General features: G+C 40.8%; 1 protein-coding gene across 14 annotated transcripts in view; it reads right to left on the bottom strand.

Annotated features, from left to right (window-relative positions):
• Positions 1 to 20,203, bottom strand: part of COBL (cordon-bleu WH2 repeat protein) — a 229,204-nt gene that overhangs the window by 127,103 nt on the left and 81,898 nt on the right. For 9 of the 14 annotated variants that reach the window (XM_075921663.1, XM_075921658.1, XM_014580203.3 and 6 more), the window contains 5 exons: positions 17,406 to 17,613; positions 14,554 to 14,782; positions 12,401 to 12,445; positions 9,010 to 9,104; positions 7,694 to 7,777 (listed from right to left, as the gene is read on the bottom strand). In XM_075921663.1, the coding sequence (XP_075777778.1) occupies positions 7,694 to 7,777; positions 9,010 to 9,104; positions 12,401 to 12,445; positions 14,554 to 14,782; positions 17,406 to 17,613 (661 nt within the window). The other 5 variants (XM_025178086.2, XM_075921659.1, XM_075921664.1 and 2 more) reach the window with 5 other exon arrangements.

Below are 20,203 nucleotides of genomic sequence, written 5' to 3'. Positions count from 1 at the left end.
CTATTTACATATATACAGACTCTCATAACATCAGGGGACAACTACCATCTCCTGCAGCTTCTGGAGCATAAGAACATAAGAACGGCCATACTGGGTCAGACGAAAGCTCTATCTAGCTCTTTATTGAACCCTGTTAAATTTCTAACCTTCACCACATCCTCTGCCAAGGAGTTCCATAGGTTGATATTGCACTGAGTGAAGAAAAACTTCTTCTTGTTTGTTTTAAACCTGTTGCCTATTAATTTCATTTGGTGACCCCTAATTCTTTTGTTGTGGGTATAAGTAAATAACTTTTCCTTATCCACTTTTTCCATACCACGCATGATTTTAAGAACGTCTGTCTTCTCGTTTCTAAGCTGAAATGTCCAAGTCTTTTTAATCTCTTTTCATATGGGACCCATTGCAAACCCATAATAATTTTTGTTGTCTTTTTCTGAACCTTTTCCAATGCCAATATATCTTTCTTGAGATGAGGCAACCACATCTGTATGCAGTATTCAAGATGTGGGCATACTATGGTTTTATATAGAGGCAATAAGATATTTTCTGTCTTATTCACTCTCTCTTTAACGAATCCTAACATTCTATTTGCTTTTTTCACTGCCGCTGCACACTGAGTGGATGTTTTCAGAGAACTGTCCACAATGACTCCAAGATCTTTCTCTTGAGTAGTTATAACCAAATTAGACCCCAATCATTTTGTATATATAGTTGGGATTATTTTTTCTGATATGCATTACTTTACATTTATCAACATTACATTTCATTTGCAATTTTCTTGCCCAATAACTTAGTTTGGTGAGATTTTTTTGAAGCTCTTCACAATATGCTTTTGTCTTAACTATCTTGAGCAGTTTGGTAGCAATTTTCTGGCGTTTCCGCTGCCAGTTACACAAAGAAAACTTGTATGTGTGAGGAGGGGATGTCCTATGACTGATGCAAAAAAAAAAATAAAGTAAACAAAACTTTTAAACAATGATGGGAACACTAGGAAATAACAGTCGAAGTAAAAACAGAATTTAACACAAATAGGAAGGGCAGAAATTGCAGAAAAAGGGTAAAGAGATACAAAAAAAACAGACAACGTGCTCTCCACTATTACTGTGAGACATAGCTATTGGCTAGAACAGTGAACAACAACAGAACCCTTTAGTAGAGGTTACAGAAGTTGCAGCATATTAAGTGCAAAACATATTTTTAAAAGATTGGCAACTGTTCTGCAATTTCTTGTTTACAGAGAAAAGTTTCATCCCTTGAGTTTAAGAAGTGACCACTAATGGTGACCAATGGCTACAAATTGCGGCATTAGCTATTAAATGTTAATATTGGTTACTTTTTCAAACACCAGTGAAATAGTTTTCCACTACAAATCAACCCTACTTCATACCATAAAGCCGTACTGGGCTGTAATGTAATGTATGAGTACCGGTATACATACAAATACCCAAGAAACAGTATCAGGCTGGCATGTATAAAACATGGTAATTCACATTAATAAGACTTCACGTTTGATTTTCAGATTGGACTTATGTTGACCTCACTTTGTATGCCTGTGAGTTCACATTAGCAGACTCAGTCTGTCATTTTAGACACATAACTATCAGACTGTGTATCATAACAAGGTAGGTTAGCTCAAATTATTCACAAAGGCTAACTTCAGGCATACAAAGGAAGGCAGATTTTAAAAAGTTTGCTCTGTATGTGCCGAAAGAAATCTCTGAACATTTTTCCTCTGAAATCATCTTCCTAAACCACAGAAACGCTGTGTGATAAGATTTTGTGCTGAAGTTTCAAAACCTCTGACAAAATGCCTGGCTTTGCTTTTATTAAGTATTTTTTTCTAAACTGATTTATAAAATACACAAATTCCACATTAGAGATATATGTGATTCAGCACTTGGGATATGTTTCTTTTTTATGATTTATGAAACTATTAAGACCCTCCAAAATAAACATAGCTAATTTTAGCTCTTGCTGGTAGGAGTATCAGGTTTCATTTAGATCAGCTGTTCTTTGGCCGACAGTGACACCATGTGGTAAAAATTACTCTATATTCCTGTTTCTTTCAGGCTGTTCTAAATTCCAACTGAAAGACAATCCTTCTGAATAGAGCAGTGGTTGTCAACCTTTCCATGCTACTGCACCCCTTTCAAGAGTCTGATTTATCATATATACCCCTCCCCCCCCCCAAGTTTTATCAGGGTGGAAAGCCCCAGCCTTCGGAGTCCCAGAGAGGAGCCATCAGCGGGATAGCCAACAGGCGAGCCTTTACCTTCCCTGGTCTGGCAAATTCCCTGGTCTGGGACGGCTCAGGTCCCAAGGGTGCCGGACCAGAGAGGGCCACCCTGTACTTACATTTCAGTGCACAGTATATAGACCAGCAGAAACAAGTCATTGTGGGTGTGACATTTTAGTCTGTACTGACTTCACTAGTGCTTTTTAAGGCACCATATTAGGCCTATGCAGGTCTATTTTTTCGTATTGCACCAAGCTGACAGCTCCAGCTCGCAAAAAGAAAAATTAAGGAACATATTTCTGTATTATTCTTTTAGAAACTTTTACTTTTATAATTAAGCCGTGTGTTTAATGCCGTGGTCCCCAACACGGTGCCCGCGGGCGCCATGGCGCCCGCGGGGGCATTTGCATGCACCCGCCAGGTGCTCGGGGCTGGCCTGGCCCCGGGCACATGGCGCGGTGCTTGCGGGGAGCGTCGGCCCCAGGCGCGCGGCGCTTTTGGGGGGGGGAAGCACCGGCCCCAGGCGCGCGGCTATGGGGGGGCCCCGGCCCCGCAGCTATGGGGGGGGGGGCCGCCCCCAGGCGCGCAGCTATGGGGGGGGGGGCGCCCCCAGGCGCGCAAGTGTCCCCGCCCCCTGGCGCCCGGCGGGCAAACGGCCACGCCCCCTGGCGCCCGACAACCTCAAAAGGTTGGGGACCACTGGTTTAATGGGTGCTATAGACCACTCAGCAAAATTTTCTTTTCTCCCTTTTTCTACATTTTGTGTCTGTGAGATTATGCCTTCCTTCTCCCTTAGTTTTTACTGATGCCAGCAATAAATGTTCTTTCTTGGTTAGTTGGTAGGATTCCTCCCTCCCCATTGATTTCAAAGAGAATTAATGGGTGGTTTAAAAAACAAATTTGTATAAACGTGGCACTGAATGATGTTAAGGTGAATATATAATCTTTGCTTGAGTATGTTCCAAACACCTCTCATTATGCGGAGTTGTGTTCCATTTCTGCATACTGTTTGACTCTCATACGCCAGAACTGTCATTTATCCTACAACTCAGAATGGGAAAGAGACTAGGGACCACTGATTTAGAGAGGAAGAGTGGCCAGGATTTGGAACAGCTGTGTTTAATTTCCTCTTCTGCCTGAGACTTACTGTCTGACCATAGCCAAATCACTCACTCAATGCTTCAGTTCCCCATATGTAAAATGGAGACAGCTGTACTCCCCCCACTTCACTGGAGTGCTCTGAGGATCACCACATTAAAGAGTATGAGGGGCTCAGATAATGCGGGCCATGTGAGTACTGTAGACAGAGATCTGCTGTTGAAAGCGCATTAACCAGGAGCTTTCAAACCCTCTTTTCCTCTGTCTTCCCTGAAAAGGCAAGGCACAGCAATGACCTCTTCTCTGGCAAACAAGGCTGGATGAAGTTCCCACCATTGACTTTCCTTGTGCCACCCAAAAGGAAATCTCTGAAGAATGATGGAAGATAGTTCCTCTCTGCAGAGCGAGAGCACACACCAGGTTGCCTGTCTTCTGGCACCTGTTCACCCCAATGGCCCAGCACTTGAAACCCATGCTCTTTCTAGGGCAAGGCAAAATGCCTTGAGGATGACACAGAATTCCAAAGAACTCTGAAGGGAATTATACAGGGAATTATAGTAAACATCTAATGGTAGGCATTTTGAGAAAAATAGTAACTTCCATTTACATAACACTTCTCAGCCTATAGGATCTAGGGATGTAAGTGACTAGCTGACTATTCAATAAGTATATGCTTATCAGACAGTTGACTAGTGAGTCAACTAGTCACTCTCCCCCCGCCCCCCGCTACCTCTATCAGAAAGAGGCAGCAAGGTGGGGGGGAGCAGGAGCCCACGTGGGGATGGGCAGGAGCGCAGCAAGGAACTGGCAGCGCTTCCACCTTTGAAATGTAGCAAGAGCTGGCAGGGTTCTTGGTACATTTCAAAGGCAGAGGTTCCCCTATCGATTAATCGAGTAGTTGATGGAAATTCCATCAACTTTTCGATTAGTTGATTAATCTAAATTTAACATCCCTATTAGGATCCCATATTGTGTCTCATTTAGAGCTGACTCACTCATATCAATAAGTATTTTACTTCAATAGGACCATTTGTGGAGTAGATTCTTATTCCATATGATTAAGGGTTTCAGAGTCAAGCCCATAAGGAGCTATATATGATCATTTCACTCACTAGTGAAATATCCATCTCCATGGTATGGCACTGCAACTGTTCAACAAGGCAATACTATATGATAAATTGGGATATGTAATGAAGAGCAATACTGTATTTAATTGAAAATGCAGACATTTAGGCAGGAAGACAGGTAGGTATACCGTAACTGGCTGAGCTGAAGTCTGGCTAGGACACCAGAATTAATACCCTTATTCTTAAACAAAAAGTTCAATGGAATATTTAATACAAGTGATCACGAGCTTGGTTATTGTGTCACATTTGAATGATGACCTTTAGCGCCACAGTGGAATGGTCAGAAGGTCACTGACTCACAGGAAAAGTGTTACGTTTGGGGACATTAACTGATCTGCAGGTCACAAATAATACCAACTCTGCTCAACTCTTGTTCCGTATAAATAGTAATTAAAATAATGACTAAGCATAAAATAAAAGGCAAGCTATATTTAAGAAGACTTTTATAATGTTTTGAAACCAAATCTTACTTGTTCCTAACTGGGTATTATCAGAGCCCACAGCCTCTTAGTTGTGCCAGCCTGTTTGTTTCATAACTCATTTCCTTAAAAGGGGAGTAATTTAAAACTAAACAAAGAAACCAAAGTTTGTGGTCATAACATGACATATTAGTTATATATGTCTACTCTTGGCTATCTCAGGACTGGGTTTAGTTTTCTATCAGATGTCTGATGTTACATGCTATGCAACAATTGAATTAGAAAAAATTTATTATTGGCATCTATTGTTTAAAAGATATAATAAAATAGGTTATTATTATTAATCTTAATACATATTAATCAAGTTCCGCTTCCATCAAGGATATCTACTTGAAAAACGATGAGTTCCCAGGAAAAATTAAAAACAAACAAAAATTTAATGTGGTTCCATATACATCAGCTCTAGGGCCTACATATGTTGTTGGCTAATTCCGTCTCCTTTACATAGAAAAAAATCCCCTGCAGCTCACTGATGCTTGATTTTCATAAATTTTATGTCCAGAGGGACCATTTTGAATCTCTAGTCTGACCTCATTCATAACACAAGCTGTACAGTTTCAACAAGTAATTCCTGCATCAAGCCCTGACTAAACTACAGTATATCTTTTAGAAGAACATCTAATCTCTTTTTAAAGTTAACAAATTATGGAAAATCCATCATAACCTGTAAATAACTTGTCCAAATGATTAATTAGCGTCAGTGTAAAATATTTGTACTCTCTCTCTAGTGAGAATTTGTCTAGCTTCCTCCTCCAGCCATCAGATTTCGTTATGACTTTGTGCTAGATTAAAAAGCTTTCTTACTGTTTGAAACATTCTCTCCACATAAGTGCTTGTAGAGCAAGGTTAAATTCAAACTACCTAACTTGACAAAGAGAAAGAGTTTCTTTAGTCTCTAAAGCCAGGTATTCAGCAAGCAAACAGATGTATTCTTCACTCGTGTTACCATACAAGTGGTGACACCCTGGAAAAGACAAGGAAGTTTGTAGTTTTTATGTTAACAATTTGAGTTAAAGAGAAAACCTCAAGCTGCTAACTCATGTTAAAACTACAAACTGTCTTGTCTCCACTAGGATTTTACCATGTTTTAGTTATCTTTTTTTCAGCTAGGGAAAGCACACCCTAAAAGGCACGCCTCCAGACCACTAATTCTTGCAGCTCTTTTCTGAAACTTTTCCAACCTGCTTCAGATATATTCGTTCTGATGGAGATGCAACACTTCTCATTCGATTAATTTTCTGCAAAACAATTCACATACTTAGGTTTTCAGCATGTGCATAAATTTTATCAGGATGAAAGCCATAGCAAGTAACAGAAAGCTAGCTGCAAAAGCGTGAAGCAGTGAACAATACCCACGCTGTACTTGAAGATTAATTGCTCTTTGGGGGGAGGAGAGGAATAAAGGATTAATCACAAGTCCTAAAAAAGTTCCAGTTTTAAGATTAGTTTGTACCTAAAGTTATATTGCAGTTATTTTAAAATAAATAGTTAGTGTTTGGGGTAATTTTTTAAAACTACTTTTCTTCCAGTGTCACAAAGAGACCCAATTTGTGATTCATTCAGTCACATCCCCTACAAAAAGAAAAGTAAGGATGTACGTCCAGGGTCATCAGAAAGTGTAGATAAAGGGATTAGGCTATGTCTTTATTGAAAAAAAACCGTGTATTTTAAAGCCAGATAATTTTCTCCTTGTGTAGACAAGGCACAGATACGCATTATCCAGATGTTACTCTTGATTACTGACATCACAATAAAAACCACCTGTTCCTTGCCTCCACTAGAACTTCATATTTACTTCTTTTTGAAGTGAAGACATGGCCTATATCCCAACTATCTTGTAACACCATCACTACTTTTTCTGTAGTGAAAATGTGATTGTGAAAATTCTCTCTGGACTTATTCAACTATGGCTTTCAAACGAAATATCCACCCACTCCTGTCACATGTGCTCCATCCATTCCTCCTGCCTTGGTCTCTTTTTCACGACTGTCCCCAGTTTGGAATTGGCAATCATTGTTCCTACCTCAAATTATGTGACACTCTTCCCCACCCCCACCCCCTCTCAGCCACTGAGCTGCATGATTTCAGCCTCAGCCTCACCTTCCTAGACATACCTTCCTATCTCACTAAGGAGCTCACATTTCAATTACCCTGAGATGTCACCAATATGGTCTTCCAAAGATTTTGAAAAGTCATCCAATATAAAGGTAATTATCGAGATTAATAATTAGCTAATAGATTATAAGGCCAAAAAGTGAGAACTGTGAGCATCTAGTTGATATCTGATATAATCAGTGGGTGTCTAGGTTCTCCAAAAATCTTGCCATATTCATCCCACAGAATGAGGATCGGATATTTCTAATGTTAAACACAGAAGCAAAAATTCAAGTATAAAAGTATTTGGAGTCACACTGAAAGACAAAAAAGGAGTGCACTAGGCCACAAAAGAAACTTAGTATTTGAATACAGTTCATCACTGAAGTCCTTGGATGAATACCCGGCTACACTGAAGTCAGGGGTAGGTGGTGGTTATTTGAAGACATTGTGTTGCATTTTAGGTGGTCAGAAAAGCCTGATCTGTGTGCTAAGACATCCAAGCAATATGGCAACCCCACCATAAAGTGCACTACTGCATTTAATTTTTTTTTTTTTTTTTAGTCAAGCACCTAGAATATTTTCTGCTGAGCTGAACTGCAGAGTCTAAGGGGGCAGCAGCAGCGGCATGGGCAGCTATAAGCCATGTTAGTACTTACATCCAAGCTCCCTTCACTAGCAGTTGCAGAATTAAAACCATCCTCATCCCCATAGTCACCGTCCATCCTCAAATGCTCTTCTGTCTGCAATACAAACAAGCATCCTACACCAACATGAAAACAAACAAAACAAGGAATAATTGCGCCAGATCAAAGCGTCAAAACTAGGCAAGGCCAGAGAAACAGACACACCTAGGAGCAGCAGGAAAAAAAAAAACCCAAACACACATGTAGGAATTATACAGCATGAGAAAGGAAAAGATGAGCTCACATAAAACGGATACTGAAGGGCAAGGGCCAAATAGCTACCGACTCTCCTGGGTGCAATGGGGTAGGGCAGCATGCAATGGACAATCACAACATCTTTGTGATTAGGTACTAATCATCTTTGCAGATTCCCAAGAACAGACTGGCCAAGAAAAGGGTGGTCAGAAACTGAGCTTTGGGGGGCTATACCCCCTTCACATTAGCCAATAGAGTGGTTCAATAAGGCACCTTGTAGCCCATGCAGGACTGGTACAGCTGTGTGAGATGCCCCTGTGCAGGGCTTTAAAGCATACAGTCTAATCCTAGGTGTATAGTGTGTGCAAATCAGACTTAACCTAAGTGCGTGGGAAACAGAAAAATCAAGCAGCAAATCAAGTTAGGGTTGCCAGATGGTTTTCAGAAAAATACCGGACTCACTTGACGTTACATCACAATCTACATTACATCTTAGTTAGAAAATAACGGACATTTATAATTTCGCAATTTGTTTCCTGAACAGAAAGCTCAAATACTGGACTGTCTGGTTCAAAACCAGACACCTGGCAACCCTAAATCAAGTCTTGAATTAAATATTGAGAATACAAGGCAAGAGAATTGTGACTGGAGAAAGACCTCTGTAAAGGTTAGAAACACCTTATCTTCAGAAATGGCAACAGGAAAGAACCGATTATTACATTTTTAAAGTGTATTTTCCACACTTTATTGCTATGGTTCCTTAGAACATAACTTGTGACCCAGACAGTGAAGACAAGAACAGGACCAGGACTTTGGAAGCTGAGTGCTTAATTCTCTCAGATCCTTTGAAGATCACAGCAAGAAAGTGTTTTTATTTCACCCCTAGTTTACAAACACTAGGGAAAGAAAGGAGTTTGAAATCAGGACAAGCTCATCCCCACCCGCACAGTTGTGGTATATGTTGATAAAAATGACTGTCCATTTTGCAGATAAACAAATCCTTGAAAAATAAATAAATAAAAGGCACCCCCAAATAAAGCTAGAAAGAAATCTTCAGCTCAGTATAGAATAGGTAATGGTTGTAAAACTCTTACCTTGCTGCTTCTTTTAGTAGTTTTGAAAAATCCCAGAAAGCCTCTCTTTTCTTTTTCTGTTGCTTCGTTGCTTATTGAAGAATTTTGACTTGTCTCTGAAACAAAGATACTGGATTATTTTTTTTACACTCCCAAAAGTGTAGTTAAAACCAATGAGTTTTAAAAATAATGATCCCATGTTAACCCTTTACTTTCTGAAATACAAGTTATGTGTGCATAGGGTTGGCCATAAGGCAAAATAATATACATGATAGATCTTGGATCCTGACTTGGATCAAATCCTGTCTCATTTAGGGCCTGATCTAAAGCTCTCTGAAGCCAAAGGGAGTCTTTCCACTAACTTTAAAAGGTATTGGATGAGACGCATTATAATCCTGAGTCTCAGGATCACGCATTGCGCACAGGAATAAGGGGCTCTAAGATCAGCCCTGAAGTTGTCATTCAGACACTACTACACTAATTTAGGCTTATCTCCACATCAAACACTACAGAAGCTGCAATGGCATGGCTGTGCCACGCAACTGTAGCACTTCAGTGGAGACATTACCTATGTTGACAAGAGGGATTTTCCCATTGAATAGGTAATCCACTTTCCCCAGAGGCAGAAACCAGATTGATGGAAGAGTCAGATGATTTAGGTCAGCTTAAAAAACACTGCTCAAGAGTGTGGATTTTTAATGCTCCCAACCAACGTAATTAACTCAATCTAATAGTCCTAGTGTAGACAAGGCCTTAGTCTTTGAAAATGCTTTAAAGTACATATTAGGAGTCAACCCTCTTCCCACACGCTCCCACTGATGCTCCTTTGAAAAAATGAATAGAATTTTTTAACAACCCATGGGCCTGATTCAAGACCTTCAGAAGCCAGTGGAAAGACTCCCATTGACATCAGAGGGTTGTGAATTAAAGCTGTGTTATAGGAAAAGTGGCTGTTCCTGTGGAAGTGGTAGCTCTTTTAGAGACTGAATTTGCAATCTTTACTCATACTAGTATTGCCATTTAATAACCATTTTCTTGATCTTTCCATGGATGTTTGAGGGGAGAGGTAATGTAGCCCATGAGTAAACAGCCCCAAAGAGTCCATGTTTTCCAGGCTGCCATGTGCTCACTAGGTGATTGCATATCCCAAAATTCTCTGCTCTACACCCAACTTTCTCATTGGCAGCTTCTGATATAATGAACAGCATGAGGAGATACTGCATTACATGGCCAGTAGCCAATTGGGAAGGCCATCCTGACCTCAAGCAGCTGAATTCAATACACCAGTTGAACAACTCTGACCCCTTAACTCTGATTCATGTTAGTTCCCTCACATATCAGATCAGCCATTTGTTCTGTCACCTTAGAGGCCTGATCCAATGCTCATTGAAACCAATGCAGTTGTTCTTCCATTGACTTTATTAGGCCATTAATCAGGCCCTAAATGTGGCCTCTAGCTCCTGGCATGTTGTAATAGCCTTGATGTCAGCAGAAGTTTTAACAAACTGAAAAAATTCACAAGTTAAAAAAAAATTTACTTTGTTTTGTAATATGAAAAATAAGTAAAATGACCTTAAATTGTTCTTTTTTTTTTTTTACCATGAAATGATACATTTGACAAAGGGGACTCTTGAAAAACTTCTTTGCATGTCATGAAAAGCACACAGTTTGTGTTAGAAAATATTAGAAGGCATAGCAGAAGAATAAGTACGATGAACAAATTAAAGACAGATCCACACGCCACACCTTTTGAAGAAGAAAATGCCCCTAAAGCGCAACAAAAATACCAACAAATTAACTATCCAAGTATCTTCCTGTATGAACTATTAAGCGTCGTCTGAATTCATTGGTCTGAAATTGCTATCATCATGCTTAGGTTTGGAATTGATTCATTGTAAATAGGGCTGCACAAACCATCCTTTAATACTTAAAAATAAAGGCCAAAGTTGGAGTTAACGGTTGGGAGCTGTTGACCCCAAATGTATCAGGGAAATGCATGTTTATTAAAGATCATCTGCACTAAACGTACACTCAGATGCACATAAGCATATCTCTGTATCTGAGAAGATCCCTTAACTTCAATGGAACTGTGTGCAGGGGCAGCACCTGGGTCCTCGCACGGGGATCAGTTTTCCAAAGTATGTAATTTCAATAGTGAATTTACAGGTTTCCAAACCCTCTTTATTACAAGTCCCTTTAAAAGTTTACACTCAGATGAGATTTCAGGCATTATGTATAGTATTTCCTCCAAGAATTCAGAGCAAAATTTTCCTTTTAAGTCCACATGACACCTCATGACTGATATTATACCCTCTGAATAGGAAGACAATGCTGATAAGGACATAGAACGCTAAACTCAAGGGATGAAATCGTGGCCCCACCGAATCCAACAATTTTGCTACTGATTTCAGCAGGGCCAGAATTTCACACAAAGGTCTCAATATGAATCAGAATATTGTGCATATAATTTTTTTTTGTGATCCAATATGAGGTTGTTCTCCCACTGACTTTATTAGGGCCATTGATCAGTCCCTAAATGTGGCCCTCTACCTCCTGGCAAGTTGTGATATCCTTGATATCTACAGAAGTTTTCACTACCCTATACTTTTTCTTTTGTATCCTACAAGACCAAGGAATAGATAAACTCCAATGAGTTGAATGCCTCCAGGGCTATCAAAACATTCTCATTTTGCTCATATATGAATTTTGAAATCATGGGACATATCAGAATTTAAGATGAATCCAGATAATCAGATTTTTAGATAACAGGTGTTTACCCGTGTTCTCTACACAGGCATAACCTTTTTTTTTTTTTTTTTAAATACAGGCAGTCCCCGGGTTACATGGATCCGACTTACATCAGATCCCTACTTACAAACGGGGTGAGGCAACCCCGCACTAGCTGCTTCCCCCCAGCAGACCAGGGAGACACGAAGCTAGCGCCCCCCCCAGCAGATCAGGGAGACGCGGAGCGGCTTTTCTCAGTAGACACCTCAGCTTGAGAATAAAGGACTGAGGGAAGTGAGGTGTGGGAGAATAAAACTGAGCTCTGGAGAAATGTTTGGCTAGAGTTTCCCCTACAATATGTACCAGTTCCGACTTACATACAAATTCAACTTAAGAACAAACCTACAGTCCCTATCTTGTATGTAACCCGGGGACTGCCTGTATTGACATTTTAACGGAAAGCATTCTGTGACAATTTTTTTCCCTCTCCAAGTTTGGCAAGAAATATAGGCAAGTGAAGCAGTCTGTCTGTATCACAATTACTATCTGTGATATAAAACAGATAATGCAAATAACTCTATTCCCTGCAGTATTTTATGCCATGACATTTCTGTATGCTACCAAAGCCATGCTATAGACACCCTTTTGCGGAAAATATATTCCCCCAAGCATCGTTGTACAGTACCTCTATAGCTCAGAGAAGGTTCAGACTGAGTTTTTGATGGAAGAACTGGAAAAGGCAGGCAATAGAAGGACAAGAGAAAACACATTAACTTTGACACCACCTGATAAACCACAAAAATTATCCATAACCGTTAATATTTGTCTTCTGAAACACTGTAAAGAAAGAGGTCTTATTTTTTTCTTGAAACTGGACATCCAAGGCTGCTATTAGAAGCCACGGTCCATTCTCTATCTTTATTAAAGCTGCTTAAACTTCTAAGAGAAATATGTAACCAGGTGGTTGCAGAGTTTCTCTTTTAATGATAGACTCAGTGGAACTTTAGAACGAAGTGCTGGGATCTCAGATGAGGAATTTTTCAACTAGACTTTGCTCTTCAAATGGTCTGAGTTTTGAGTATATCTACTATCATATTCAAAGTTACATGGAAGATCCTGCTAATGAGCTAATATGTTGGAGCAATCTATTTTGTCCACCTGATAACAAACTAGACTAAGGACCTTACTCTGCAGCCCAGAGGAATAGGTTATTGCCACTGAATTTAATGATAATTTCCTCACTGTGATGTCTGTGGGGTAGGGACAATCTTGATACCAGCAAAGTCTTGAGGGGAATATTGTTTTTGCAGGATGACCCTGGGGAAACTCTACTAAAATTATTTCTTTTTATTCCTCAGGACTGACAGACAGACAGGCAGATAGATAAAAATGAAAAAGCAACAGGAAAGTATAAAACCTGCAGAGATGTGTGGGCTCAAATATATTATTGTTCTAATAAAATGGTTAATTGAGGAACAAAATTTAATCTCTTGCATCAATCACCTCATGCAATGGGTAAAATTACAGACTAGTCTTAGGGTCCAAATCCTGCAACTAAGTTTGCAAGCATGGACTTCAATAGGGCTCTTCAAGGGTACAAAAACAATGACATGATTGGGGCCGACATTGTACACAGTGCACTTAGCCACTTTTCTGGTCCAAATGCTAAAATAAAAATGTTTTAACAAGTCCAAGACTAATTCTAGCGAGAGATCTATGAAATATGCCATTTTATAAGGACAAACACTGTATGTTTAATGTGCTACTCCAAAGTGTTTCACTATAAATATGTCTAAATAAAAGAGAAACAGCGTTTGAGTTCTGGCACTTTAATTTGTGGGTGACTTGTGAGCCTCCTGCCATATCAAAGAGAAAGGAAACTGTTTAGTTAAAAGCCTAAACTCATTGAAATGTAGATCATTCCACGGTAAAACTGTCATTTAATGGATGGATTTGAAAGAAGAGCCCAAACACCAACATAAATAAATTACTATGTAAATAAAAAATAAGCCTGTCTAGCACCATATGCAGTCGTGTCATTATCTAAACAATAAACAATGACATCAACTCTGCTGGAAGAACTACTCAGAGAAAAAACGAAAACCAATTTTAAATGAAAATCATGTTTGGATAGTGTTGGCCTAGAATGTTTAAAGCACATTTAATATTTATGCTCTCTGGATCCAAGGGCTGTCTGAACAAACTGAAATTCAGGAAGGTGGCATTAGAATATTGTTTAGAGGAGGAGAGAAAACACAAGAGAAAATTTTAAATAAAAATACCTTGTAGGTTCCTCTTCGTTAAGGGTAAATACCTTTGTTCACAGAAGGAATTGCTTTGGAATTTAATAGCAATTATTTCTCATAAGCCCTGGTCTATTTCTGTTCCTCTCATGTCTATCAGCTGCCATGATGATGGCATGTTAATTCTCCCTTGCTCTCTGTGTCACAGCACAAGTGTCCGTCTGGACACTGCACCAGTGCCCTGTGTGCCCCCGTTGGCAGCAGCCCTCAGAGGCAATGAAGCTCCTCCTTTTGTGTTTAGACGGAGCCAATCATCTCCTTCACAGCTGTTGGCCTCTATTGGCATGATGCCCAGAAACAAGTCACGCTATTTACAATCTGGGGACTCCTGGGTGGCAGCTGAATGCACTGTTATCCTCGCTGCTGCTACTGGCCTTGATTATAAAACCTGAGTAGCTCTGTAAAGCTGATGTGAATGTCACCCTTCTATTTAAATCTGGTTTTAAAGTACCAAAGATGTAAATACTGATAATATGGCATGTGCAACTGTTGGCGTATGCTAAACTCACAGCAGACAGCGTGCGTCTAGACTCACCTCTTTTCCTGTCCCAGGCATATAGCTCCTTTATCCCTAACTCATCCAAGGACTTTGTAAGTTCCAGCTCTTCCCCAGTGATACTGTCCCTCAGGAGCACAACATGCTCGGGGCTGACCTCGCACTTTTCACAAATGGCTGGAATTATGCTGTGCAGAGGCACCTCAGGACTCACTCGAACCACAGCCTTGTGTGTCTTCAGGTAATTCACTACCAACCTCACAGACTTCTGTGGAAGCAAGGGAAACAGACACAGTCAGGCTTTATGTGGACGTCTCCATGCCGAACCCTACAGCAGGGGTGGCCAACCCGTTAGAGACGAAGAGCCAAAACAGCGGTGGATAGAGTGTGAAGAGCCAGCGGTGGATAGAGTGTGAAGAGCCAGCCATGTATTATATATTTATTTTTATCTATCTATCTATCTATCTATCTAGGTAGATATATATAGTACATATAATATAGTGATAAAAATAATATTACAGGACATTTCAGACAAGAGCCACTCTCACTGGGCTGAAACAGAAGGTGCGGGCTCTGGGGATGGGAATGAGGGATTTGGGTGTGGGAAGGGGTGTGAGGTGCAAGCCCTGGGAGGGAATTTGGGTGCAGGAGGAAGTAGAGAAGGAGGTGCTGGCTCAGGGAGGGGGCTCCAAGCTGGGGAGTGTTGGGGTCAGGTGGAGGATTGGGGTGCTGAGCAAGCTGCCGGCTGGGCACCAACCTAATGCCCAGATCCCCGAGCCATTGCTGCTACCGCCATGTGCATCTCCCTCCAGGCGCTGGGGCATGTGCGCTGAGTGGCCAGCCTTGAGACATGCTGGCTGGGATGCCGTGGGTACCGCCCTCCCTAATCTAAACCAATCCCCTCCCCTCCCCCAGAGCTAGGCACCCCTCCCCCCCCATCTAACTCAATCCCCCTCCTCTCCCCTTCCCCAGAGCCAGGCACCCTTCCCGCTCTAACCCAATCCCCCTCCTATTCTAACATAATGTCCAGGTCCAAGAGCTGGAGCCACCGCTGCTACTGCCATATGTGTCTCCTTCTAGGTGCATGCACTGAGCAGCTGGCCATGAACTCGTGCTGGAATGCAGTGTAGAGCAGCCCGGCCGTGAGCAGGCACTGGGGCACCTTGTGCAGAGTGGCCAGCCTAAGTGGTACCAAAAGGAGCTACATTTTTGTAATCAAAGAGCCGCCGGTTGGCCACCCCTGCTTTACAGTGACATAAAGCAGGAGCGAAGATTTTATTTTGCCTTGATCCTTCCAAGGCAAACTTGGTGACTCACATGGGGAAACTCACAACTGGACAGGAACTTAAAAATTCTCCGGGAGGGATTCTCCAAAGAGGCCAATAAGAGCAAACTCAAAGGCAATCATGCATTAGGAATCCTACTGTAAATAAGCATCCACATGTTTGAATTGCATTCAAAGCACCGATTGTAAAATAAGTGGAGAAAGAGTGAAAAGTAAAGTTAATTAAATGGTGGGGGTGGTGGTGTGTGTGGGGGGGTTAATCTGTTCCAAAACCAGATCTTTGGGAAACAACGATTTTAACTCAAGGAGCAGAAGGAGAGGCAATACTAGCCCATATTGTGGGTTACACTGGGTCAAGCCAAGGGATCTTACCAAGTAAGGATTCTCCAGGTGAAGAACAGCTCTTCTTACAGCATGCCCCTGCCCACAGTGCCTATATATGACCAGGGGAAAGGTGCTGTGGCCAGAGCGCTGAATATTTTTAACTGCAATTTGTCAGCATGCACAAGTAGTTCCTTCACAGATATTTTAATGAGATCAGATGCACCAATTTCCATTAATGTTTAAACTTCACAGAAAAAGTAAGTATTTAGAAAAAAGCTAGCTCCATATCTCTCCCAGATGATAAAATTTTCAATTTATTTTAAGAACTTTTACATGTACATTATCTGTGCAAAGTCACAACACAAAGGAAACGGGTGAAATATCTTAAAATACACTTTAGGGATTATTTTAGGGATGTAAGCAATTAGTCAACTATCCGATAACCATAAACTTATCAGATAGTCAACTAGTCGCTTCCCCCCCCATTGTTGCCTCTATCAAAGAGAGGCAGAAAGGGGGGAATCAGGAGCCAGTTCTGGGGGGAACCTGCTTAAACGCTGGTTTCCCCCAGCACTGTCTCCATGGAGCGCAGGGGAGGTAGAGGCACAGTGGGAAACAGCGCAAGTGGGGAATTAAGATGGCTCTGCTTGCGTCGGTTCTATTGCGATTCTGCTTTTGAAATGCCCGCTTGTGCATTTCAAAGGCAAAGGAACCCTTATTGACTAATCAAATAGTCGATGGAAATCTCATCAACTATTCAATTAGTTAATCTAAATTTAACATCCCTAGATTATTTTCTGTTTAAACATTTTATTTCATAAATGTCCTTTCAGATTCTGAATCACAATGGCCTAATCTACCCTAAATACTATATTTAAATTGATTACTAAAATCCAGGCTGAGTAATAGTAGCATTACCAGTTTAACAGATGACTACATTGTTCTGTACACAAACCAAACCCATCCTGGCTTAAAAATTTTAAAAAACCCACCTCAAAATGGGTGCAACGGGGAGTATCAGCATCACTGCTTGAAGTCATACTAGTGCAGGGGTGGGCAAGTGAGAAGTGATGTCCTGGTCAGCACTGCTTCCCTCAGCTCCCACTGGCTAGGAACAGCAATGTGTGGCTGCAAGCTGCCATATCTGTGGACGCGCAGGTAAATAAAGCACCGGTGGCCTGACAGGGGCTAACCTTAGTGAACTGCCTCAGGTTTTTTGCTCTTCCCTGAACTAGTATAATGATGATCCCATAGAATGATTCTAATGGCAGGCAGTACTAACCTCAGGGATCCTAGGTGGAGGTCGTTTTGTTTTCCCTTCAGGAACTTTCTCCTTCAGAAGTACCGTCTGTACATCCAGTGCCCCAATCAAAGTATTAGGCTTATAACTCAAAGGTTGCATTCCACAAGACTTCAGCTCTAGAGTATGGTGAGCCGGATTCAAGTGGTACCGGCTGCACAAATCCACCAACAGGTCCATCATGGCTTTACTGAAAAGAAAAAAAAGACTCTTTGTAATCACAGGAAAAACCACAATGTTTCTGGCCTCTTACTGCAGGATGACATGACCTAAAGCAGCCACTTGGTTAAAACAGGCTAAAATGTTATGAATTATATATGTTCCAGACTATAGTGTGTTTGTTTGGCTGTGTCTAAAACAGGCTAAAATGTTATGAATTACATATTTTCCAGACTATAGTGTGTTTGTTTGGCTGTGTCTAAACTGCAGTGCTTTATCGGAAAAAGGTATGCAAATCGTGCTTCACAATTTGCGTACTTTTTTCCCCAATAGTTTTGTTGGAGGAGGCTTTTCCAAAATTTGATGTGTCTGCACTGGGCCAAATTTTGGAAAATCTGCCTCTTTTGGAAGAGCCCTTCTTCCTCATGGGAAGAGTAAGACAGAGCTTCCAAAAGAGTAGTCTGCTCTTCCACAAAAAAAGTGGAAGAGCAGATGCGTTCCCTGGATGTGGCAGAGTTTTTCCGGGATACCTTTGGAAATCCTTTGGTATCCCAAAAAAAAACCCCGTAGTCTAGACGTAGCCTTTGTGAGCCTTTGATTAACTACATATTGTTAGACTGAACAAGAACTCTTACAGAATAATCCAACAACAGCTTTTATACCGCAAGCCAAATGCACATTGTCTGCTACATGCCCCCATAAAGTTCTACAATCCAGCAATCCTTGTTTTTTACTATCGGTTTGATGAACGCAGAAATTACATATCCTGGTATGCAGTGCTCCACATTCATGGGAGCAACCTGGTCACGCCAATAAAAAAATAATTCTTGGATAGGGAACCTGTAATCTGCACAGCTGATGTTTTTCCATGGGAAAGAAAGAAAAACAAAAAACTGCATAGACGCCACACAATCTGGAGGAACAGGCATATTTCCATTCTGTACTTTTAATTCACAAGCACTACAAGGAATATTTGGCACTTAATGGGAGTCACTGGGGAATTTACAAGAATTGCTCTGGCAGCTCCCAAAAGTCAGGGAGGGCGCTTTTTAGGAATCCTTTCTCCACTGAGACAAAGGAGTTAGGGATTGGGCCCAAATTCCCTACCAGTCTGCACCAGACATAGGGAACAGCAACACAGAGTCAGGAACAAAAAAACAGCCTGAAAAGCTGCTTTTTTATCACTTGTTAGAGATGTCTGGTCTGTGCAGGTTCCAAGTCCATTCTCAGGTGCAAAACTGACAAGCCTGGAAAATCTGATCATAATTGAAAAAGGAACAGAGAAGAAGAAAACTGAGGATGGATTTATGATGACTGGAGACATTTCAGGTAAACCAGACACTAGGGTTGCCAGATACCTTCACAAAATATCCCAAACATGGCAGGGGAAAAAAACTGGTTGAGCAAGCAAAAATAAAAAAAAAAAATAAAAAAAAAAAAAGGAGGTCGCTGCACCTTTAAATTCCCGCTCTCCCCACTCCCTGCCCCTGCCAGACGCGGCAGGGGAAAAATCTATCTTCCGACCTTCCATTGGAGAAAACCAGAAAATACTTGACATTTTATATGTCTGGTATTTTCTGTTTTTTTTGTTTTTTAAATCAGACAGAAGACGCAATTACCGGACTGTCTGGGCAAAAAACGGACACCTGGCAACCCTACCAGATACTTTAGACAGCTATGCTCCCTTGTGCAGTACATTTATATGGAAGCACATTTGGAAGTTCCATTGTCTAATATGCAATGCATTGTTTTACATTTTCGTGTATTCATAATTATATTTTGAAACCATTGTTCCATCCAAATTTAGCAACACACAAATCCACTGAAATATGCACACGTGTGCAGAGTTACATCAAAGTCCTACATGTACATACACACATGTGCATCAGGGAACATCCATAGTTAAGACAGATCTGTCCATCAGGATTCAGATCTGCTTGCCAGTTTGACTAGACTATGGTAATTACATCTCTTTTTAAACAGAATTTGTACTTGCAGATTTCTCTGCTTCATTGCTGCTCTTTCAGAGAACAGAACAATCTGGTAGAACTTAAATTAATAATGCCTTAGTAGAAGTTTTCTACTATACATTTTTAATTTAAATAAGATGGCATGCTTCTGCAACATGTGGCATAGCCGTAATTCACAGACATTTGGCCAATTACCAAAATGGCATCTAAAAACATGCAAACTATTTAATAAAAATATAGTGCAGAATCTGAAAAAAAAATACTGATCTTCATGCAGTTAATTTTTGCAGTTCCAGAACCCAACTGTAACATTCATGCTGCGGTATATCATTAAAACTGCATTGTATTCATCAGCACTTCTCTAGCAGCAATCACATTTCTAGCAAAGTGGTAGACTTGATACACATCATATAAAAAAGATAAGTTGTGGTCAACTATTTGAGAGGAATTCAACTTCAGCAGAGAGAAAAGAAAGCTGATTTCAAATTCTCCAGCTGAGTACAGAGAAGGGAACTATATACAGTACTTCAAATGAGATCTGCAACGCCCAATCCTGTTTCATCCTGCTCATAAATACTCAGGTCTGTCATGGAAAACATCCCCAGGCTTCAACTTTGTTACTTAGGAGTCCACAGATTAAAAGATAAAAAC

The sequence above is a fragment of the Pelodiscus sinensis genome, chromosome 2 (genome assembly GCF_049634645.1).
Source record: "Pelodiscus sinensis isolate JC-2024 chromosome 2, ASM4963464v1, whole genome shotgun sequence".
In the NCBI taxonomy this organism is placed as follows: domain Eukaryota; kingdom Metazoa; phylum Chordata; order Testudines; family Trionychidae; genus Pelodiscus; species Pelodiscus sinensis.
The sequence above is the reverse complement of the archived record's forward strand: the minus strand, read 5'-3'. Positions and strand labels throughout refer to the sequence as shown.